The sequence below is a fragment of the Grammomys surdaster genome, unplaced genomic scaffold (assembly GCF_004785775.1).
Source record: "Grammomys surdaster isolate TR1022 unplaced genomic scaffold, NIH_TR_1.0 126660, whole genome shotgun sequence".
Classification (NCBI taxonomy): domain Eukaryota; kingdom Metazoa; phylum Chordata; class Mammalia; order Rodentia; family Muridae; genus Grammomys; species Grammomys surdaster.
Window position 1 is genome coordinate 2,113,686 of NW_021621449.1, and position 24,896 is coordinate 2,138,581.

At 38.7% G+C, this 24,896-nt stretch overlaps 1 protein-coding gene across 2 annotated transcripts in view; it reads left to right on the top strand.

The window, feature by feature from the left end:
* Nucleotides 1–24,896, top strand: part of LOC114615334 (murinoglobulin-1-like) — a 55,589-nt gene that overhangs the window by 16,324 nt on the left and 14,369 nt on the right. For both annotated transcript variants that reach the window (XM_028761051.1, XM_028761052.1), the window contains exons 5-19: nucleotides 2,669–2,689; nucleotides 2,915–3,083; nucleotides 3,475–3,559; nucleotides 4,859–4,967; nucleotides 9,858–9,975; nucleotides 10,121–10,230; nucleotides 11,204–11,365; nucleotides 14,172–14,402; nucleotides 14,589–14,652; nucleotides 16,803–16,951; nucleotides 18,867–19,016; nucleotides 20,120–20,275; nucleotides 20,902–20,983; nucleotides 23,322–23,481; nucleotides 24,546–24,774. In XM_028761051.1, the coding sequence (XP_028616884.1) occupies nucleotides 2,669–2,689; nucleotides 2,915–3,083; nucleotides 3,475–3,559; nucleotides 4,859–4,967; nucleotides 9,858–9,975; nucleotides 10,121–10,230; nucleotides 11,204–11,365; nucleotides 14,172–14,402; nucleotides 14,589–14,652; nucleotides 16,803–16,951; nucleotides 18,867–19,016; nucleotides 20,120–20,275; nucleotides 20,902–20,983; nucleotides 23,322–23,481; nucleotides 24,546–24,774 (1,995 nt within the window). The remainder of the gene's footprint in view (nucleotides 1–2,668; nucleotides 2,690–2,914; nucleotides 3,084–3,474; nucleotides 3,560–4,858; nucleotides 4,968–9,857; nucleotides 9,976–10,120; nucleotides 10,231–11,203; nucleotides 11,366–14,171; nucleotides 14,403–14,588; nucleotides 14,653–16,802; nucleotides 16,952–18,866; nucleotides 19,017–20,119; nucleotides 20,276–20,901; nucleotides 20,984–23,321; nucleotides 23,482–24,545; nucleotides 24,775–24,896) is intronic.

Here is a 24,896-nt window from a genome sequence, read left to right on the forward strand (position 1 = left end):
CTGCCTCTGCCTCTGCCTCTGCCTCTGCCTCTGCCTCTGCCTCTGCCCCTCCCCAGCCCCTGTCCCTGCCCCTGCCCCCAAGACTGCTGGTATTAAAGCATATGCCACCGTGCCTGCCTGGTTCAAGTGATGTTCTTAAAGTCTGTTAACCAACAAGTACTTCTTCTCTTTTACTCCCTTGGTTCAGCCTAATCTAATAAAATTCAAACTTCAGTTTGCACCTTTCTCTTCCTCCTCCTCTTCCTCCTCTTCTTCCTCCTTCTCCTTGACTTCTCACTCTCCTCGTTAACCTGCTTCTTCCTCCTCCTCTCCCTCTTCTCTTCTTCTTCCTCTTCCTCCTCAGTACTTGAAGGTGAGAGTGAGAACAGGGAAGAGAAGATGTCTGTCCTAGGTACCAGTTAGTTCAGAAGGTCAGGAAATGAGGCACCCAGGAAAACAAGGGTAACTAGTGACCTGAAGCCAGGTTGCACTGCAAAGAAGCTTTCCTCATTCAATTTGAGTATAGTATTTGTCTATGAATATAGCAACAAATTATTAAGAAGGCAACTTGGCACCATGCCATATTAGTTAAATAAAAGTACCATCCTCTGACCCCTGGCCTCTGACTCCTTCAGCTTAAGACTTCCTCAGGCATGGGTTGTTCACTGGGTTTTCAGTACCTGGTATGAATTCCATCTTGCAGAACAAGATTCAATAAATCAGAGATCAGTTGGTTGCTACCATAAAAGTTGTGCTACTATTGCATGGGCACATTTAACCTAGCAGGTGGATATTGTACATCATACAGTTCTCAGCTGGATGAAACCATTGAGGTCTCCTCTCCTGCACCAATGGAGAAGGCTTGGCAGCAAGGGAGGAAGCCACAGTACCAGCTTAATTTCTCTATACCCTGTACCTAAGGTGTGTGGTGTCTTCCAAAATAGAATATTATCAACTAGTTATGGCAGGCAATCAAGAAGAGTGACAAGATGCTTTCTTGTTTGGGAGTCTCTAGGGCCTCACTGAGAACTCAATGAAGAAGTATCTCATGCCTAGTTCTGAGAGCTTTGTCTTATGATCTTTGACCTTCAGGTACAACATCATCTAGACACAGAAGGTGTCTTCCTTCTTACTCTCTTTTTAATTAAGCTTCCATGTGGCTTTTTCAAAGATCCTTAGTGTTGGTTAACACTCCCACCCTCACTTCTCTGCTCTCTCTCTCCTCTCACTCCTCCTTCCCTCCCTTCTCACCTTTCCCACCCTCTCCTCTCAGGCTCCCACTCCACACACTCATCCCAGTTTCAGCTTTCTGCCTCCTCCCACCCCCCAGTACACTGTGGTTTCATGTCTCCTATGTCATGCTATTTTCCCTATGTGAGGGATTTCCCACCCAGGTGTCCCTCTTCTGGTTTCCTTGCTTCCACGGGTACTCCAGATTAAACACATAACTAAATATTTGAAGTGAGGAGCTACAATTGAGAAAGGGCACACAGCAGTTCTGTTTCTGAGCCTGCCTTATCTGTGTAACTTTTTAAAAAATTTATCCATTTGCTTGCAAGTTTTGTTTTTACAGCTAAATAAAATTCCATTTTGAACACCTGTACCACATTTTCATCTTCTGTTTCATGGCTTTTTCCCCCATACTTTGAGAAATGAGTTCAACATCACTAAAATTCTCTTACAACTGCCATTGCTTGATCCCTTATTCAATGCTAGAAGCGACTGTGTCTTCTTTAAGCTTTGCTCACCTGAAGTAAGCTTCCCTCTTGAAACAATTCGGTTACTAGAGAAACTTAAATGACTTTGTCACTGTCTGTCCTTACTGTGTACACTTTATCTGATTGATCAGAAACACTTCACCTGCCAAAGTTCTGAACATGCAGCCCTTGCCCTGATCAGCAGCAACTCTCCTCTGAAGCAAGAGCTTCAGAGCTTTCTTGATATTTCTTGAGGAGAGTTAGGCACTGATTTATTCTGTTGAACTGTGTTCAGGAGCTGGGTATTAACGAAACAAGCTAGTCCCTTTGTAGCTCATCAGTCAAGGAATGGGAAGTTACTGCCTGGTGTACAGTGGGGGTATATGGCTTGCCCGGGACACCCCCAAGTCATACATTTTAAATGGATATATTTAACACTAGTAAGCCCACTTCACACTAAAATTATTCATGATTTGGACATTACATTTTGTAATCTCCATACTGTAAGGTCTCAGGGCAGACAGGTCTCCCAGAACATCAGAGAAATCCTGCACATGATGTCCCTCAAAGTTCCCTTTGGGAGTCCCTATCCATTGAGTGATTCATACGACTCAGACAGTTCTAGAAAATATACTTAAAAGTTCTCTATGGAGGTGAATTGGCTTGTAATTGTCTTTGTTACTAGATAATAAGTTCATCACATTTTGGCAAAAGCTCCCATCCTATGGTCTATTCTATTAATCTATTGAATTTGCTGTGTGTGCAAAATTTCTAAATCAGTGGTTATTATCCTTCCTGATACTGCAACACTTTAATACAGTTCCTGATGTTGTGGAGACCTCTTGAACCACATTTTTCTGTTATATTTGTTGCTACTTCATAACTGTAATTTTGATAGTTATGAATCACAATGTAAATATTTTTGGAAACAGGTTTGGCAAAGGGGTTGTGACCTGCTCTTCTAAACTAACATTGTTTCTCTTGTGTTTCAGTTTCCTCTGGCTTACATTGAGGTAAGAGTATTAAATGTTTCATAATCAGAGATATCAATCTTATGAAAGTAACCTGATATTGGAATGTTGTTAATGTTTGTTATTTCCCAGTTCACTTTTATTTATTTTTTCACAGAAAGAATATTACCAAGTTCCCAAATGCTTCCATGACCAACACAGTGATCCTAGATGCGTTGTTATATTTAATACTTTATTGACTTAGAAAATGTACAACCTCTTTCACAGGATCCGAAAACAAACCGAGTTATGCAGTGGCAGGATATTAAGACGAGGAATGGGATTAAGCAAATGTCCTTCAGCCTGGCAGCAGAGCCCATTCAGGGCCCCTACAAGATAGTGTTGCAGAAACAGTCAGGAGTGATGGAAGAACATTCCTTCACTGTGATGGAATTCGGTATGGATTGGGAAGACCAAAAAGAGAAAGTGGGTGTCATAGGTTTCTGGTTATCGTAGGATGAATTATTTTAAACAAATTGAGTTCCAAATGCATATGGCTGGGTTTCATCTGACTCTAGCTAAGGCTATCCATCTAGCAACATGGGACTTCCAGAAGCTGTGAGATCTCCCAGAAGCAAATTACTCGTTTTGTTTTGTTGCTTCTTTTCCTATTTAAGTAGATACCCCTGTGACTTGCAAGAAGTGATGCAATGCATACCACTCAACATTCTAACTTTATTGGGGGGACATGCCTTAATAATGTGAAATCACTATTTCTGAGCACACACTGATCATTTAGAAAACTAAGTGATCATTCCGCACCGAGTGTCTTCTCTCTCTCCCAATAGTGCTTCCCAGATTTGATGTTGACGTGAAGGTCCCAAGTGCCATCTCTGTGCATGATGTGATACTCAGTGTGACTGCATGTGCAAAGTGAGTGACCTGCTTCTGTCCTTTTAGCCTTAAAGACTGAAGGAGCTGATAGGGTTTGAGGCCCCATGGGGAGAGCAACAATACAAACCAACCAGAGCTCCCAGGGTCTAAACCACCAACCTAGGAGCACATAGGGAGGGACCCATGGCTCCAGCTGTATATGTAGGGGAAGATGGTCTTGTCCTGCATGGGTGGGAGAAGAGGTTCTTGGTCCCATGAAGAGTGGAAGCTGAGTGTGGGAGAATTTGAGGTTGGGGAGGTGGGAGTGGTTGGTGGGAGCACATCCTCATAGAAGCAGGAGGAAGGGGGATTGGATAGAGGGTTCCTGGGTGGAGGGGGGAAATAGGGAAAGGGGATGACATCTCTAATGTAAATAAAATATTCAAAAAAAAGAGGAAAAAAAAGGAATGGGCTTTGACCCAGAACATACCTAGAATGTCTAGTAGCACAGAAATGCTACAGTCCTGTCCTTCCCCCACTACAATATTTCCCCTGTGGTATTCGCTTTTGTCCCCTACTGCTCTGCATCGATTCACTGCATACATTGCTGATATCAATGGATAAAATCAATTGTATGAGGCAATAAAGATGTCCTGCCTTTGGAGACAGGAAAACACCTAATGAGATTCACTGAGCCATGTGAAGAGAACACAAGCTCTAAATCAAGGCATCTCACTGCTCTCTTATGGGATGACAGAAAACAGAGAAACAAGAGTTCCCAGTCTTCCTCCAGCTCAAACCACTGCCAAGTTTAACCTTCAGACATATCAGTCTTCTGCTTGCATTTCTGTGCCTGATAAATTAGGATATTGTACTACAACTAGAATTTCTATTTCAGTCTAGAATCATAACGAGAAGGAACTTGCATTATGTGCCTGAATGAAACCTCAGCTCGTAGTTGCTTGTCCTTACAGTGGACGGACTCAAAAACTTAAAAGGATAGAACAGAACCAAATGATTAAGGAGGATTGTTAGAAAAGCCGAGTCCTTTCCCATGCTCCCCATTCATCTCGGCCCCATCATTTAGTAGCTGGGGATCCTGGTTTGTTTACTTAATCTTTTTCAGAACCACAAAAGGGAGAAAGGAATGTCCTCAATAGGTTCTTAATAGGGCTAATTTTTATTATTAATTAATTAATTTACATTGCAAATTCTTAACATATACAGTTAGAAACTGTCAGGAAGTAATATTAATGGACCATGTCTGTTGTCATTATGAAACTACAAAGAATCAGTGAGAAGACAGTGGGTCTCTGCTTTTGAAAGATGCTTTGTCTCTGTGAATCTATCTTGTGACAGATATACCTATGGGAAACCTGTCCCAGGAGGTGTAAAGATAAGCATATGCCCTGAAAATCAATACTTTGACTCTGAGACTGAGTCTGAATGCAAAGAAATCAACTCCCAGGTGAGTGAATCTGTTCAAAGGCCTGTTTTAAATAATCAAGGTTAATCAACAGAAAGGCAGACCGCAAAGATGAGAGGAAACTCATACCCAGACACTGAAGGAGGATATCTGGGACCTTGGGCTGTAGCTCAGGGATGGAACACTAGCCAGGCATGTGTGAAATCTCCAGAAGCCCCTCACTGACAAAAGTGATAGTCCTGGGACCCACTACAATTAAAGGCATATTTCAACATCTTTCCTTGGCCACCAAATTTATTTTGAGTATATATTCATTATACAAAATAGTAGGTTTATGATATTTCCATACATGTGTGTCATGTATTTTAACCACAGTCCCCTGTCCCACTGCCACCTCTGCTCTCTTAGGTCCTCACTTTTATGTGTCCTTCTCCTCTTCCTATATAAACCCCACTATTTTTGTGTCTTATAGACTATTGTTTGAAAATGAACTTTTAATAAACACATATATAATGTAAGTTGTACAAAACAATATGCTGTTTATGATTTATTCATTCACATGTATCATGTACTTGACTACCTCATTCATCATGTACCTCCTTCTTTCCATTCCTCCTCTCACCTGACCCTTCCTCTTCCCAAACTGAAAAACTTCTGTTTTGCTGTCTTTTCCTTCTGTTTTGTTTCACCTCCCATATGACAGAAAACTGCACTGTTGTGTGTTGGAGTCTGATATATTTTGTAAATGGTGATAAATTCTGTCCCCATAATATTCTACTATTTGGTTTTGATTATCAATTTATCAGCTGGTGGACTCACTTTTCTGTGACTCACATAAATGACAAACCATGCATGGGAACACGTTTTGGTGTGGTGATATAGATTCCTTTTGTAGATTCCTGACAGCTGAGCATATGGTACTTTGACCTCCCATTTTCTGAGGAGCTTCTCTATTGACATGGGTAGTGGCTCTACAAGGTTACAGTTGCACCCACAATGAATGAGATGTATAGGACGGGAGGGTCTTGTGCTCACAGATAAGCATTAGAGAAAACAGGAAGGTTAAACACACAAGCTTGTCTTCTCAACAGAGGAGACAAGGCCACACCTGACTCTATTCCAGACAGAATCTAGACTTCTATCTTGAGCAGTTTCTAAGTCAATAAATCCCATCTTTAAGGTAGATGTCACTTGTACTTCACAACAGCTTGTGTGGCCTGTATGTTATCTGTAGGGGCAAATGACTCCTGACTTCCACAGACTTTTATTTTTATTTCAGGCATTCTCAGCATCAATCAGTTCCCTGTAGCTTGGGATCTAGGAGTGGGGCTTTGTGAAATTTCCCCTTTCCACTACATTAGCAGATTAACTTGCTTTACCATTATTTAAGTCTTGTTCAAGCAATCACATTGTTGGGATTTTATGGGTGACTTGTCCCTCTTGTGTCAGAAAGGCACTATTTTTGCAACAGGTATTTTACACTCTCGTCTTTTACACTCTTTCTGACACCTTTTCCATGATTTTCCCAGATCCTTAGATGTAGGATCTGATGTGAATCCTTCATTTATATCATTGAGTCATTTATTTGTGTTATATCCTTTCTTTATTTTCAGCAGCACTCAGAACTAGTTAAGTCTCTCGCATATTGAATGTCTTCCAGAGGCTCTTGTGTCATGTTTTTATTTTCATTTAATTCCAGGATTTTAATTTTTCCTCTCTTGAGTTCTTGATTCCTTCATCATTTGGTAGTGTGTTGTTTGATTTTCATGAATTTAGGTAATTTCTATAAATCCTTGGGCAGTTGATTTTAAGCTTTATTGCATTGTGGTCAGATAGTGTGGACTGGGTTATTTCAATTTTTCTGCATTGGTTCAGATTTGATTAGTGTCTCACTATGTTGTCTATTTTAGAGAAACTTCCACTCACACCTTCAAAGAATAAATATTCTTTGGTGTTTCAGTGGAATGTTCAATAAATATCTGTTAGTTCCAAGTGATAAATTGATGTCTTTAATTCTGCTGATTCTGTGTTTATTTTTTGTTCAAATGTCCTATTGGAGAAATTAGGGTGCAGAAATCAACTATAACCGCTGAGTTGGGTTTCATCAGTGTCTTGAAATCAAGTGGTATGCTTTTTATGAAAGTTTGTGCTAGAACTTGGTTCGTAATTGTGTCTTCTCACAATTCTCTTTATCAGAATAAAGTGTCCTTCCTTATCTCTTCTAATTAATTTTTGCTTCAAATCAGTTTGGTCAGATATTATAATAATAATGCCTGCTTGCTTTCTGGTCATTTGCTTTGAGTACTTTTCCAATCCCTTCACTCTGAGGTATCTACCTTTGAAGATAAAATTAGTTTCTTGAAAAAAACAAAATGACTGATTTTCTTTCTTAACCCATTCAACTATCCGATGTCTTTTGATTGAAGAGCTGAGGCCATTAATACTTAAAGTTATCATTGAAAGGTGAGTGTTGATTGCTGTCATTCTACTTTTGGCACTATTTGTTTTTAATCTTATTTTATGTTTCAGGAATTATAGTTTCATTTGTTTTTTTTTCTGTAGCCTGATAGCTTTGCTTTTTCCTCTCTTCAGTATGAAACATTGTTTTTAGTATTCTCTGTAGATCTGGTTTGTTGGACATGAATTTTAGCATGTTTACAATTTTGTCAATTTTACGAACTTCTTAAGCCTTGTGACTTTTTAATGTCCTGAGTTTTATATGCCTCCTATATGTCCTGAGTCTAAGTAAGCGTCTTTCCAGATGGAATATTTAAATTCAGATGAAATTTCTATACAGTGCCCTAAGAATTATTAATTTTTGGTCAGATGATCAACTAATGAGTGTGTAGTAGTAAGGTCACCCATTATTATTATACTTGGATATATCTATCCTTTGCTTAGTAGTGTTTCTTTTATGAAATGTGATGCACTGACATGCTTATTCAGTATTCATTTTTTTTATTTTGGTTTATTCCTTTCACTAATAGGTAGTGGCAATTTTATTTCTTGTAACTACATTTGGACTGGTCTATTTTATCATATATGAGTATTGATGTTTCTGTTTCTTCTTAGCTTGGATTTCCTTGATCCATCCCTTCCTAGCCTTTCATTTGTGATGTGTGTGTGTGTGTGTGTGTATGTGTGTTTGTGTGTGTGTGTATGTATGTATGTGTGTGTGTGCTCACACGTGTTCTTTTTAGTCTAATTAGCTAGCCTTTGTCTTTTTCTCTTTTTTTGAGCATGAGGTATGTATTATTTTCATCAATCACACAAATAATTTTCTATAAGATCAAAGGGAAAACCGAGTGCCAGGCGGGTTCACAGTGCATCATTTGTCTTCTATCCATCCATCTTGCAGGTGATCCTTTTTCCACATCATGAGGGGTGTCTCAGAGATGACAGTGTAGAGTGGGAAAATCCTCTATGGCTGCTAGGAAATTTCACTTCTTTTTTTCCTATTCAATGGTCTTTTTGACTGGCAGGGTATTCTTCTCATTCATCTCACTTTTTTTCAGATTGGCATTATTGAAGGTGGTGATTTTCCCCACAGCTGGCTTGCCTGCCATTTTCTTCAAACTCAAGTCTTGTTCTGAGCTGGTGCTCCAGGTGCTCCCACATGCAATGCTGCAGCAAGAGACCTAACCTGTGTCTCTTAATTAAATAAAGTCATTTATATTTAGTGTTTTTGTTGATAATTATATGTTTATTCCTATGACTTTATTAGATGTTCTGGTTGGTTCACATACTATTTATCTTTTATTAACCATCACATCTGTTGCTGATTTTCTCAGTCTTGTTCTGAATTGGTAGCATTCATATCATCATCCGCTTGTTTAAATTCTCTTTGAGGTCACTAGTCATTTCCAAATCTAGACTACTGGATTATTTGTCCAACACTATGACAATTTGTGTATCCTAGGATTCAGTTAGTGAACAGCTGTATACTTTTGTATATGTCATACTTCCCTGCTTGGTCATGTTTCCTCTGTTTCTTTTTCTTTAAGTAATTTATTTACTTTATATCCTGTCCATAGTTTCCCCTCTCTCTTCTCCTCCCAGTCCCTCCTCACCTCTCTCACCCCACCCATGTTTCTCTCATTTCTTCCTCTCTGAAAAGGGAAGGCTTCCCAAGAATATCAACCAGATTTGGCACAAAAAGTTGATGTAAGTCTAGGCACATCTCCTATGGAGGCAGGAGAGATGAGACAGCCCAGAAAGGGGAAAGGGATCCAGACAAACTGACATAACAGCAGAAATCAGAAGTTGTTAGGGCAATAAAATTTAAATGAAATAACATATACTACTATGCCAACTATAATTGTAATAATGAAAACAGGGAGGGGAAGTAAGCTGTGAAGCCAATATTTAATTAAGAACAAAATAATGATTCTGGTGACTCTTATATTTTAGAGATCAGAATAATGCCAATTCTGATGAAGACTTTTCTCAGTCACAGAACCACACAGTGGCAGCTTCTGAACACCATTTCACTCTGGAAATGGATTTCACTTTACTTACTACCACTAAGTATCAAGTCAACTGTTTCCTGCCTGGTGGTAAAATGTAGTGTTGAGCTACATCCATGTTTGTGGTTGCTATTTTAATAATGGAAAGTAATTATTAAATACTAATGGCATGCAAGTTAAGTGCTCCTTACATTATAATTGAGAGTTTTCTTAATAATCTTTAATAGATATCATTTAATACTTAATAAATAATCACTATCTTTGTAGATGACTAAGCCAAGGCAGCATTGTGACTGGTCACCATCATGGCACACAATAGCACAGTCTTTGAGCTGAGTCCCATGCTTATAACCAGAACACCATGCACTGAGCACTCATTTTTCTGAAAGAAGTCCTCATGTGTGGGTTTGAGTAGACCATAAATCTGAGCAGTGTGCCATGTTACCTTGCTTATCTCACTTATCAGCTAGACAACAATGGCTGCAGCACACAAGAAGCGAACATCACTGAGCTCCAGTTAAACAGAAGCTATTACAGAGTCCATCTCCTTCGTGTGAATGTAACTGTTACAGAAGAAGGGACAGGTATGTGAGTGACCTAAGAATATAGAAGTTGAAGCTGTTAAAACTGACACCTTCTCCCATTGAGATGGTGGCTCAAAGGATGCAGAAAGCAAGCAACTCTCTAACCAGCTTGGGCTTTTAATGTTGTCACTAATTTATTTTTCAGGATTGGAGTACAGTGGATCTAGAACAACTGAAATAGAAAGAACCACAAGCAAGCTCATATTTCTGAAAGCAGATTCACACTTCAGACATGGGATTCCATTCTATGTGAAAGTAAGGTGCTTTTAGGTTCATAGATGGTTAAGCTGTAAGGTGTTTCCTCAACCCAGGCTATTCTGCTGGATGTTAAGGGTGTCTGACATCACTGGTTGCAACACAAGAAGTGCAGCTTAGTGGTGGAGTTTGTACAAAACATGCAATTCCCAGAACTAAACTGAAGACTTAGAAAGGTTATCAAGAGGCTTGAAATCTAAAACATATTCAGCACAGTTTTTATTGATAATTACTGTGCTTTAAACTCCAAAGTATCACTGTGTTTCAATGGTGAAGCAACATGTGCTACAAATTCATAACAATCCATGCTCTCCATTAGCCTCTGCACCCTCACAAGTTGTTCTTGTGATTGTGTCAGAGCATCTACTTCCTGTAATTTACCCAATGGATTTATTGATGGTTTCTTATGAATAATAGGAAAGTAGAAAGCATCTATAAAGTATCTGTTATGAAGCTAAGAATATGATATGGGGAGAGCGATAATACCAACCAACCAGAGCACCCAAGGTCTAGATAACCAGCCTTGGAACACCCATGGCTCCAGCCATACATGTAGCAGAGGATGGCCTTGTCAGGCTTTGGTGGGAGAGGAGGCCCTTGTACTCATGAAGGCTGGATGTCCCAGTGTAGGGGAATGCGAGGGAGGGGAGGCAAGAGTGGGTGTGTGGGGGTACAACCTCATAGAAGCAGGAGGGTAATGGATGGGATGGGGGTTTAAGGGGGTGATAGGGAAAGGAGATAACATCTGAAATGTAAATAAAATTTCCAATTGAAAAGAAGAATAAAATACCTCAGTCTCTATACTTTCACAGCACAGCTAGTTCTGCTGGTATACATTTTTGAAAACCAGTTTTTGCATGCTGAATTAGTTGGTTCAGCTTTGAAATCTTTATATAATACTGAAACAGGGCTTTTCTCGTATGTTCTGTATTGTATTTCCATGCCTAGACTATACTTTTCTTGTTCAATTTAGGTCCTCCTAGTGGATATCAAAGGAGTTCCTATCCCAAATGAGCAAATCTTCATCAAAGCACAAGAAATTAACTACACAGATGCTACTACCACTGATCAGCATGGCCTGGCAAAGTTCTCCATAGACACCAGCAGCATCTCAGACTATTCCCTCAGTATCAGAGTAAGTCAGAAATGAGGAGGGCATAAGACACAAGATGAGGCCTTGCAATAGTGTGAGCTCAATAATGGCTAGCTTAATGAAAAGAAAATTCCATTGCAAACTCTCTTATTTGAGGGGAAACCACGAAAAGTTTCTGATCATTAATAAGAATATGATCACACATTATAAACACATTTTTAACACAATAGTTTTTTCCATAGTCTCTTTTATTTTATTTATGTTTTAAATATCTCAAGTTAGGACCTTCAAGAAAAAAGTGACAAAAAGTCCATTTTTGTCTATTTAGTCAAGTATAGGTGTTGTGTATCCTCAAATTCATTACCTTTGTGTGATACCAACATCTTCATGCTTTGTCTCTTAACTGGGTTGCGGGTGTCTTAAAGGTTATAGTGATAATTTTTAAATTTTTCTTTACTACTCATTAAGTATTATAATAATATATGTATATTATTTAAAAACAATGAAAAACAGCCACTGTACTTTCAGTTCTAATGACTAGAAAATGGAAAATACAATGTAAGTTAAACAGTTAAGTGTAAAAATAGGAATAAACTTTATTACTAATATAGCAGAAAAGGAAGTCTGAGAAAAAGACAAATTAATTTGTACAGTCTACCAGGAATGAAATTCTCCACTAAATAATCAGATAACTGTCAAATAAATAATATACCTTTTGCATACCTCTTATTGTTAACACAACTAGAACAGAAGAAATAGAAAACTGATGAAGGGAAGGAAATAATAAATATGGATGAGAGTTATAATGGGGACCAAAGAGGACAGTGAAAAGGTCCAGATTAGCCCTCATCAAAACCCAAAGAGAGTTAAAACCCAAGTTAACAAATTAGAGGTAACTATTACAGCGCATACTATGAAATCAATGGGGTTCCTAGAGAATAATCTGTAAACTTTCATTCCAATAAGTTAAAAAAAATCCAGAAGAAACAAATGAATTTCTGGATATTCATATTCTATTAAAAGTGAGCCAGAAGGATATAAAAAACCCAAACAGATCAGCAATGGGAAATATGATTGAAGTAATGATCCTACTGAATAATTGAAGAAAGAAAGGGACCCAGCACAATAAGATCTGAGACTGAGAAGAACTCATTGCTGAATAGAAACAAAGTTTAAAAAAGAAATATTGTTGTATAAAGATTCAAAAGAAGAAATGCCTCCAAAGTAGTTCTATGAGTCTAGAATAACCCTGAGACCAAAACTAGATGAGGATAGAGTGACAAGAAATCTTCAGAGTAATTTACGTAATGGGCATTAAAAGAGAGTCTGCATTGAAAGTCAAATTCAACCACACATTAACCGAATCATGTACCATGATCAAACTGATTTCATAATAAGATGACTTGGATGGTTTCACATTTGTAAACTGAAAACTGTAATCAGCATATAAATAGAATCAAGGGTTACAATCACATGGTCATTTCAGTAGTTCTAAACAGTCTATTTTTAAGACATCAATGAGAAATGGTCAAGAAACACATACAAAGATGTTAGGCATATTTGGCTCTCAATAGAATACAGGCTAACACTATGCTGAAAGTTCATCTCACCCATCAAAATGGCTATCATCAGGAAAGCAAATGTTGGTAAGGTTATGGGAACAAAGGAACCTATAGGCACAGGTAGTGCAAAGATAAATTAGTATGACCACTAAGATCAGACCTACTAAAATCCAAAGGGAAATCAGTATACATTACAGGTATCCCATGCCCACATACATGCCCATATAAATCAAAGATAATATACATTAGAGACATCTACATCCCATGGCAATCTCAGCAGATCTCAGCACAGTTGGCCTATGGAGCCAACTTTAATGCCTATTGGTGGATGCGTGTTTACAGAGAATCTCTTGGGCAATGTATGGAAACATCACTTGTCAACGAAATGCTGTTAGACTATTAGCTTAGGCAGGAAACAAGTAGGTGGAAGGTCTGGTACAGAGAGAATGTCTAGGGTAGAGTCAGGTGTATGAAATTTGCCCCAAACTGAAGAGAAAAAACCACAGAAAAGAATAAACAGGATAACTGAATTACGAGCTAACAGAAGAAGCCACAGATTTTAGACTAGATAATTATTCATAATAATTCAGCCTCAGAGTCATTATTTTGTGAACTTGGGCACAGGTGGAAAAGCCCACCATTACATGAATGGATAGTGACAATTGAAAATATGTGCACTTTGGACTTTTACTCAGATATTTATGAGAAAGTTGTCTTGTCTATAGAGAAATGAATGAATTTAGAATTTGTCAATTTAAGAAAAAAGTATAAAACTAGGAGAAATTATCCCCAATATGTCCCCATATGTCACCCATACGTGGAATCTAGGGAAAGGACAGGAATGAAGGCAGAGCGGGTCTATTAAGGAGGAAGGGAACCGGAGGAAAACATACGATTGGTTACTAGGATGGATGAGTACTCTCAGAGTACATTACATTAATATATGAAAATGTTTCTGTCAACCCATTATTTTTCACAGTCACAATGAACTAAAATTCTTAAATGTGAAAACTTTCATTATATATTAGATGCACAATAAATGCTTTCTTTGTCTCATAAAAATAGTAAACTTCCCTTTTCTCTCTTCCCTGGTATAAATATTTGCCTCCATTATGAAAATTGAGGGTATTAGACAATGATCCATTTAATAAAATTACCCTCCATTTTTAATAAGATGTATAAAATATTTAATCATTAAATGAGATGGAAAAATACGCTGATTGATCACAGAAGAAAGATTCTGCCTGCTAGGCAAGCTACAGTACAGTACTTTGTTGTATCTCCAGGTCTACCACAAGGAGGAAAATTCATGTTCCCATTCCTTTTGCATGGAAGAAAGACATGCAGAGGCACACCACGTGGCCTATGCTGTTCACTCCCTCAGCAAGAGCTACATCTATCTTGAGACAGAGTCCAGCAGCATCTTGCCCTGCAACCAGATTCACACAGTTCAGGCACAGTTTATTCTGAAGGGGAAGGACTTGGGAGTGCTGAAAGTGCTCCTTTTCTACTACCTGGTAAGTTCTGGCTCCACATTGGAAAAAAAAAGACCTCCTCTTCTGACCATGTCTCTCCTGACACATTGGGTTCTAGGCTGGGGATTTCTGCCTGGAATACAAGAGATTCTTCTATGTCTTCTAGCACACTTAGAAGAAAGCCTTGTAAAACATAGACGTATGCTTGGAAAATTCTTTCCATTTTAGGTCATGGCCCAGGGCAGCATCATCCAGACTGGAAACCACACTCATCATGTGGAGCCAGGAGAATGTAAGTGTCTCCCACACAGTAACATTTCTCCAACTGAGAGTCCACATACTCACCTAGGGAATCTTACTACTGAGCAACAAACAGTGCCATCATGCTTGTGTGTCTCCATAGACACTCTCCACAGTAGAAACTCATGGCTCTGCTGTCCAATGTATGCTCTCACTCATGACCTTCAGGAAAAAGTCTCAGAGTCCCAAACTGAGTATCATTCAAAACGGTGAAAATCTATTGTGAATATGTACCCCCTGAATATACACAGTACTCCAAGATATGATCTACATGAGAAACCTATACATTCACATACACATTATCCCAAAGACAAATGAGTTATCTTAGTGTCTGTACAAAAACAATCTGGGTGCCAGCATTAGCTACACTGATTTTAATGTATTTTATTTATTTTTATTATTTTTAAATTGTGTGTGAGGTGGATGTAGATAACCACATGCCAGAGGCATCAGATCTCCTGGATATCCTGGATCCAGAATTACAGAGTTTTGAGCATCCTGGTATGGGTGCTGGGAATCAAACCTGGGTTTTCTAGAAGTCCATCAAGTGATCTTAACTTCTGACCTATCTCTTCTTTTCTTTATTTTTACTTTCAAAGACAGTTTATTTATTCTTTGAAAGTTGCATATATTGGTACAATGTATTTTAGTCATAACCTCTCCCCACTGATTCCCTCCCCCCACCCGATTCCTCCATGCCTACCAAACCAGGCTCCTTCCCTATTATATGCTTATTTTTTTTAAACATATTGAGTTCAGTTAGTGTTACCCACACATGATGAGGTATTGGGCCAACCCATGAAACATGGACAATCTACTAGGGACTTCATCAATGAAAAAATCTGGTTCTTCCTCCCCTCAGCAGCCATCAACTGTCAATAGCTCCTCAGCTAAAATGGGTCTTTACAAACCCCTTCCCTTTCCTACTGGAATGCTGAATGACTTGTTGTTGGTAAGGTCATGGGCATGGAACCATAGCTGCTGTGACTCTGTGAGTGATGTTACCCTATCATCTCCTGGTGATATTTACTCAGTCCTACTAAAATGTGATGCACTTGTCACTCCCTTAATGGGGCCTCTTGCACCCGCTCCTATTAAGATCCCAAGTTACCACTGAATCCTGGTAATCTCGATGCTCTGATCTTGCCATCCTTTCCTTCCAAAGAGCACTTACCACATGCAAACACGGGTTCTATACTTAACCTTTTAATATTCATTTCTGTTGACGGACAAATCAACTACATGGAGCACAATTGAAATCGTATACTATTTACAGGAGTCTCACTCAATTTAGTTCAGGAAAACTCTTCTTTATATTGAATTAAAAACAGGATTTATTAGGAATAATTATGCTATTAGCTATTACTCTAATAGCTTAAAAATAATTATTGACACTGGCTAATAGCAAGTTTTAGATGTAAACCTGCTTACTCCATACAGTCAGAGATATCTTTCCCGTAATTTCTAGAAGTGGTAGATAGTCAGTGAACGCTCAACAAATTAACTGAAAATTGGTTTCCCTGTTATTGACCAATTATAAAAACTATTTAGCTATTTAATAAAATATGCAGTTAGTTCTTCAACAAACACTAAGTAGGAATCATGGCACTCATCTTGAGAAACAATAAGAGAAACTTCAAAAGTACATAAATTTCTCTCAAGAGATATAAATATTGTGAACAATGCATTGAGAAAAAGTTTAATACCAAAGATACACTTATTATTACCAAATGTGGCTTGGTCCTCTGAGATAATTATTAATTTTCAGCTTCCCAAGTACCAGGCTTTCCTTTCTGTTAGTCTTCCTTTTACCTGAATAATAAGTGAGACATCAGCCAAGGTTGTCTCTTCCCTTTTTATAACAGGAATATCTAACATGCTGTTTGGGACGCTAAGGTATAAAAGAGATAAGAGGTTAGCATATGTCTAGCTATAAATAACCAAGATAACTTTTGACAGAGTACATCTTGGTGGAAAACATCTTTGTGATATCCTCCTGAGATCATTAGCATGCAAACAACCAACTGCAGGACAGGAAGACTGTCTTACACATACAGACAGTCCTTCAAATCCCTGTGTTCAGTTATTTGGGTTTTCTTGTCAGTAGTCTGACCCATAACCATCTCTTCCCATTCCCTCCAGCTGAAGTAAAAGGCAGCTTTGCCTTGGAGATCCCTGTGGAGTTCAGCATGGTCCCCATGGCTAAAATGCTCATCTACACCATCCTGCCTGATGGAGAAGTGATTGCAGATTCTGCAACCTTTAAAGTTGAAAAGTGTCTTCGCAACAAAGTGAGGGATTTGTTACCTAAAATTTCTATTTAAAAGGTGGGGGGAGTCTTAAAGACACAGATTTCGGATGAAAATGCTAAACCCAGTCACTGGTGTGTGCCTCAGTGGCAAAGATGTGGACAGTACCAGAGTGCCAGATTTCAATTCCCAAATCACACACATGGTTTGAGGTTTAAGAGAGAAGAAGCAAGGAAGTGGAGAGCAAGAGAGGAGAACCGAATCCTTAATAACTAATTTAAAGTTGTATAACTTACATTTTTATTGTATCTATCTGCAGGTGCACATGTGCATCTGAATGTGCACACGTGGAGGAAAGAGAACAAGTTTTAGAAGTCTGTGTTCTCCTTCCTCATGAGTCTGAAAGGTCAAGCTCAGCTCAACAAGCTTGTCAGCAGATACCTTTACCCACTGAGCTATCTCAAAGACCCTTAATGTTACAGAGTCCCACATGAGACCAATCATAGGATCCAAGCCTATCAGTTGTTAGTATATTTATTTTCCCTCAAGTTTTTCGTTATGATTTTTCTATATGTGTGATAAGCACATAATACCCTTAAATTTTCTGACACCGCATTTTGAATGTGTGCTGCATCATAGATCTTCAGTTCCTGTGAACATTAGGCATTTGAAACTATGTCTGTTGGTTAGTATCTATGCTTTTCTTACTTTAGAGTAGTTACCCACACCTCTGATCCGCTTTAATCAGCCTCTTTCAATACAACCCAGTGTATGGCAGTTTGCTTCAGTGGCAGGATTGAAATAGATAGAAAGCATTATGAGATGAAGGTGAATGGCAGATGATCTGGTAGCCAGAGAGGCAGATGTAGATGTATTTCCAATTAGAATACTGTTTTTTCCACCCCAGGTATAAGATTCATCATGAAAAAGTTCTTTAAAATGGGTAACTTTGTTGGCTGCTTATAGTGTGAGTCCCAGCACTTGGGAGGCAGGCAGATCTCTGAGTTCAAGGCCACCTTGGTCTACAGAGTGAGTTTCAAGACAGCCAGGGCTACACAAGAAACATTGTCTCAAAAAACTTCACCAGAGAGAGGGGGAGTCGTGAAGGTGGTAGGGAGGGAGGGACAAAGTTAGAGACAGACAGAGAGACAGAGAAAGATGAAGGGAGGGAGAGAGGAAGGGAGGGAGGAAGGGAGAGAGGGAGGGAGGGACAGAGGGAGGGACAGAGGGAAGAAAGGAAAGAGGGAAGGAGAGAGGGAGGGAAGGAGAAATACAGAGAGAAAGAAACAGAGACAGAAATGGAGAGAGTGGGAGAGAGGGGAGTTGGGGAGATAGGCGGAGAGGGAAAAGAAGTGAAGATGGGAAGAGAGGGAGGGAGTGTTACTTCAGGGCTGCAGAGATAGCTCAGTAGGTAATAGCACTTGCTGCACTGAATTCTGATTCTAGCATGCTTATAAAAGCCATCACAACCAAAGCGCCCTATAAACCCAATTTTGTGGGGGCTAGAGGCAGGAGAATTGCTGTGACTTGCCTGCTGCCAGTTTAGTTCCAGGATTATGAGGGATATTCTCAAGAGAATAAGGTAGAGAGTAGAAGCAAGGCACCCACATCCTCCTCTGGCCTCTGCTGGGTGCATGGGTACATACACCTGAGCACACATGTGCATAACAACACAGCCACATACATGTTCACACACACCAAAAATGAACTGTTTTTAAACATTTCAGGGAGCTGAAATTGTCTTTTATTGCTTCAGAGTTTGATTGACACACTTATTGTCTTCTTAAGTCAATCCCAGGGGAGAAAGGAAAGCAAGGAACCTCAGTTGTGCTTCTGACAGTATTCATAATGTGGAAACAGAGATACGTGGGCAGAGTTCCAGGATGACTCAGCCCTGCAGGTTTCAGGGCTGGAGAAGCAGGAAACCCCCCGCTAAGCTTGATTTTCCTTCTCCCAGGTGTACCTGAGCTTCAGCTCATCTCAGAGTCTTCCTGGCTCACAAACCCATCTGAGGGTCACAGCTTCTCCTCAGTCCCTCTGTGGCCTGAGAGCTGTGGACCAAAGCGTGCTGCTCCTGAAACCCGAGGCTGAGCTCTCCCCTTCCTTGGTGAGTCCCTTCAGCCTCTGTCCAAAACAGGTCAGAAGAGACCGGAAGTGACCCCGGTTCTGATGAAACAGTGATTGTTCACCCACTAGGGCTCTTGAGTGTACAAATACTGCATTTAATGCTGGCAGCGTCTCTAAGGGAGCATTTCATTATAATATCCTGAAGAACGGATCAGAAAACTGTGAGTTGCAAAGCCTCTGTGCTCTTACTTCAGCTGTCCTGCCCCAGGAGTGTCTTGTCCCCTTAAGATGCTCATAGTGGAGCTTTTCAGAGTCACACTGCATGTGGGAGTCAAAGGAAACCATTTATACAAATAGAATTTTGCACATCTCAAGAGATCCCCAAATAAGAAAAAAGTATAGAATGATTTAAAATTTTATATTTTAAAATGCAAGGTTCTCAATTGTTTTGAAAATTCTCAAAATCACAAATGAAACCATATACTATTTACAAGGGTTTTGCAAAAGAAAATGATAGTAAAACTCTTCTTTTTATTGAATTAAAAATGGGGCTTATTTGGAATAATTATATGATCACTCAAATAGTGTAAAAATTATTATTGACACTGGCTAATAGAATGTTTTAGAATGTACAATAGATTTGTAAATTTAAAAACAGAAATCCTTAGTCCATATAATGCTGGGAATTTACCAGTCTTTAAATAACATGTAAATTAAACCAATATTTAATTTAACTTTAATGATGAGATGTTATCATGCACATGCAGAAAATTCCTTGGAAAGTATCCTGCTAAAATGTTTTTTATTTTGTATTTTACTTTCCCCATATCTATCAAACAAGAGATTACTTATTTTAGCTGATAAATACACGGAATTCATTTAAAAACACAAAAGTTATTTAAAATGGAGGGTGGAGTTCCCTTGCTCCCCCCACCATGTCCTCTTCATGCCCTGGATGCCTGTACTTTTGATGAGGACAGCTATTCTTGAACATTCAAGAATATTTGTAGTGATCACAGTCATTATTATTTTTTTGTCCGAGTGTGAGTATCTTGAAGAATCCAACCAGTTAGTCAACTCAGGAACCACAATGTCAGCCAATGCTAATCCTCACATGCCCTCCTCATCTCCTGTCTCTTACAGATATACGATCTGCCTGGTATGCAGCACAAGAAATTCATCCCAAGTTCCGACCCGTCTGAAGAAGATGATTGTGTGTGGTACGGAACCTGGGAAACTAATGAGCAACCAAACTCATTCCGACAAAGAGAAGAGATGGATGTCTACAGATATGTGGAGGTAAGCCCTATTATCTATCGGCATCCTGGTCTGTGAATTATTTAGGTTTAATGAGATGCTACATTAGTAAAGAATTTCAGGCTTAGACCAAGGATATGAGTCACTGGCAGACCACCCACCTTACATGTAAATCTACATCTTGGAAAGTGGCCAGTCTAGACTATTTGTCTCCCTCTATTGCGGAAACTGACACAGAGTGGGAGACAACTGCTTAGTAGCAGTAGTAGTAGTAGTAGTTGTCATATTAATGATTTTTCAGACAGGCTCTCATTATGCAGCTCTGATTGTCCTGGCTCTCACTCTGTAGACCAGGCTGGCCTCAAACTCACAGAGATTTGTCTGCCTCTGCCTCTTAAGTGCTGGGATTAAAGGTGTGTGTGCCACCATGCATGGCTATGAGTGACTTCAAAAAATAACAGCCTTGCATCAGAAAGAAGGCCTGTACATATGCCTCATTATGAATTCTGTGTTCCTCACTATACTCCCTCATGAGTATGAGACACACATTTTGAATAGCAATTCTACTTGAACATGTAACACTATATGTAAAATGTTTACTGCAAATTTTAAACATACTTTTTTCAGAACTTTGATGTATCTCACTTGATTAATACTTTTCTTTCCAGGACATGGGTTTAACGGCACTCACAAACTTGAAGATCAAATATCCTACATTTTGTTATGAGGTTTACATGGTTCAAATGTCAGGTAAAATAACAAATCAGTATTTTCAGAACAAAATAAATGTGAATTATTTATCAAAGCTGGTAAAATAAAATTGTACTGCATGTATAGCATCCAAGTAAGAGGAAAAATCCCAAGCTTACTGGAGAAAAATGTGCCCAGATGTATGCTGGTACGACAAAGAAGTTAAAGTCTGGTGGTCCTCCCTTCAATGTTAAAATAAGACAAAATGCAACAGTTATTGTGATATAGGATCATTGTATGAAGTGGGAAGAGCTTCTGTAGATGTGTCATGAGAGGTGAAGAGAGTTCCCTAAGCATTATACAGGAAAGAGACAGAAAAATCAGGCATTACAAATTAAGTTGAGGATAGGAAGAAAAAATTCACTTATGTCAAAGGGTGCATGCAGACTCATATATTAACCAAGGAACAATTTAATCTTTCCCTCTCCCTCTCATCTGAGTCCCTTTCAGAGTGACTGCACCATTTGCATCCCCACCAACATTGAATGAGGGTTCCCTTTCCCTGTATCTTTTCCAGCACTTGTTGTCAGTTATTTTGGTGACTTTAGCTGCCCTGACTGGAATGAGATGGAAACTGAGTTGTTTTAATTTATATTTCCCTAATTGCCTGCATAACAAACCCTGTTAGAAGATATGTCTTAACCTTTGAAAATTTCTTTTGAACCCACTGTTCAGATCCACAGCCCATTTTTTAAGTTGTGCTGTTTGTTTTTTTGACTCTTTGGTTTTTGAGTTCTTTATATAGTTGGGGTATCTATCCTTTATCATATTTATAGTGAGCAAAGATTTTCTCCCACTTTCTGGGCTTCCATTTCACTCAATTGAACGTTCCCTAGTTGTGCAAAAAGCATTTCAGTTTTGTGAGGTCCCATTTGTCAAGCATTTATCTTGATTTCTAAGTGAGTGAGTCTCATTCACAGTCCTTTTTTTACACATGTATTTTGTAGGGTTGTTGCCTATTGTTCTTCCCCTAGCAGTTTCCTGTTTCATGTTGAGGTCCTTGATGCATTTGAAGCTGATTTTTGTTCAGGGTCATAGATATAGGTCTAATTTCATTCTTCTATGTATGAGCATCCAGTTATTCCAGCATTATTTATTGAAGATGCTGTCTTTCCTCTGGTGTATGTCTTGGCATCTATGTCCACTATCAAATGCCTGTGATTACATGAGTGTGATTGGTTCTTATGTTTTTTTCCATTGATCTACATGTCTATTTTTGTGCTTTTACCATGATACTTTTATTACTATACCTCTGTAATATAACTTGAAAGCAGGAAACACTATCTTTATTATTATTTATATTCTAAATACTAAAAGTTATTTTTATATCTGTGTTAACATAAATTAAAACATTATTCTGACTGGACTATTTTAATTTCCCTCATACTGATTTGAATGGAAATTGAAAAATGTTCACAACTTTCTAAAAGCAACATGGCCTGAGGCACTGTGACTACTCTAGACAATGGAATAATTGAGCAACTATCCCTGTTAATGTAATGGGTGATGAACTTAAAACACTAGAAAACACTTAGTTCTTGAAGGCAAATAGAAACACTGAGGTCAGGTTACAGGTTGTGGCTGTCACAGAGAAGGACCTACAGAAATGAAGCTCTGTGTGTGGGTATATGAACTAAGAAATTGGGAGAGATTTTCTATGCTTAGAAGTCAGTTGGGAAATAATTAATTGAAGCCCTAACTAAAACTACATGTGTACTTCTTCTTGAAAAAAAAAGCAGAGTACAAACACTCCATTGCCAGCTTTAAATCCTACGTTTCTTGCCAATACAAACCCAAGCCAATGCTATGGTTATTGGGTAATAAACTTCCTATTTCTAACCCAAGAGTTTGTACTCATATCTCTTTCAGTTTTAATACAAATTGAAAACCTGTAAAAATACTAGGTTAAACCTACAGAGCTTAAGAAAAAAAATTGCAAGAATACTGCTGCTGATAATGTAGACATCCTTCAGCCCTTGGCTGGACTGATTCTCATTGTAGCCACAAGATCTATTATTTAAAATCATATTGTGGATCTTCATTCCTCCTGGGGGGCACATTATATATGTAAACATTCACTAACTATCCAATATCCAACCCATGAAAGTACGCATTATGGTTCCTTCCAACTTCAACTACTCTAGGGGGAGATTTCACCTTTGATAAAAAATGTCACCCTGTCTGCTCCAAAATGAGTGATTCAACCCATTATTTCCAGTTTAACCATAATGGTGTTTAACAGTTAAGAAGAAACTAAAAATTAAGCTATGTTTACATTGCACCATTATGTTCCATTGTATTCAAGTACATTTCCATTTCTTCCATTGTAAATTCATAGTACCTGAGGAGGATTATGATCAAACTCTCAGCTTGGCAGCAAATAAAGATCTACCACCTGAAAAGCCACCACGTAAAGATCCATCACCTAAAGATCCATTTACTGAGAGCATTCGAAAATATTTTCCTGAAACATGGGTCTGGGATATAGTCACAGTAAAGTAAGTGATTTTCTTTTGTATAACTTGGGCTGGGTATAAAATTTTTCTTATTTTCTTGTGTTTCTCTAATATTTATCATAAGCAAAGGAAATTGGTCATTTAGAAGACCATAGCATTTCAACCCATCAACTATAAAATACATGTATTTTCAATGCTCCTATAATATGCCCATAAAAACTACTATGTACCTTCCTGATAGTTAAAACTACTGAGTAGTAGGTGAGGCAGTCTTACATGAAGTAGACTATGGGTCTTGTATGTGGAATAGATAATATAAGTCATAAAACTGTTTTGTGATATTTTGAAGATTGAAATTCAGAGAAAAACCTTACATCTATGTTCAGATTTCAACTAACCTATGAACTTTGAGATGCTGTAGGACTATGACTTGAGTTGGTAAAACAATATTAGAAAAAGACCTTTCAGTGTGTAAGCAGGGCTGCCCCTGACATCTCCTCCCTTCTCTAAGTATAGGCCTAAAATCAGCAATAGGCCTGTCATACATGTATACTAACACAAAGTCTTGGGTCTCAGTGGAAAAACATTGAAACAGATGGCTATAAGCTAATGTAAACTGGCAGCTTTTGTGGAAATTTACAAGCTTGAGTAGTCATAGACCTTGTAAATAGGTAGCCTTGGCAGACAATACCAACTTAGATAAGGACAAGCGAGTCATAGGCAGAGTCATAGTGATTTGTCTCCTGAACCTCCACCCAGCCGATACCCGGTTCTGAAGATATCTGTATTCCCCCTGAACACCCACACTCCATTCTCATTCCCTTCCCTACATCCTGCCTTTCTGTGTTTATAACCCCTGTGTGAATGAATTACGATTTGAGAAAAAATGAATTATAAAAAAAAGAAAGAAATTTTCAAAGTAAAAAAAAAAAAAAGAAAAGAAAAAGACCTTTCATTTTGCCATCTGGAGTCACGTTTGTTCTGTTCCCTTCCTATCATTCCACTGAAGGACTCAAAGAAATGGTATATTGTCACACTCAGAGTTACCATCTCAGAGTTAACAAATTCATGTGCTCACTTTCTGTGCTTTACATTCACTCTCCCAGCTCCTCAGGCGTGGCTGAAGTGGAAATGACAGTCCCTGACACCATCACTGAATGGAAGGCTGGAGCCTTCTGCCTGTCCAATGATACTGGCCTTGGCCTCTCATCAGTGGCACCTCTCCAAGCCTTCCAGCCCTTCTTTGTGGAGCTGACAATGCCCTACTCTGTGATCCGTGGAGAAACCTTCATGCTCAAAGCCACTGTGATGAACTACCTCCCTGCAAGCATGCGGGTGAACACCTTTCTGAATTAATCATGACCAGAGGGGAAGAGGGCAATTAGTGTGTGTAAATTATAACTAAGACTTAAAGGAAAAGAAGAAAGAAAGTGGAGAAGAGATTGTATTGGAAAGGT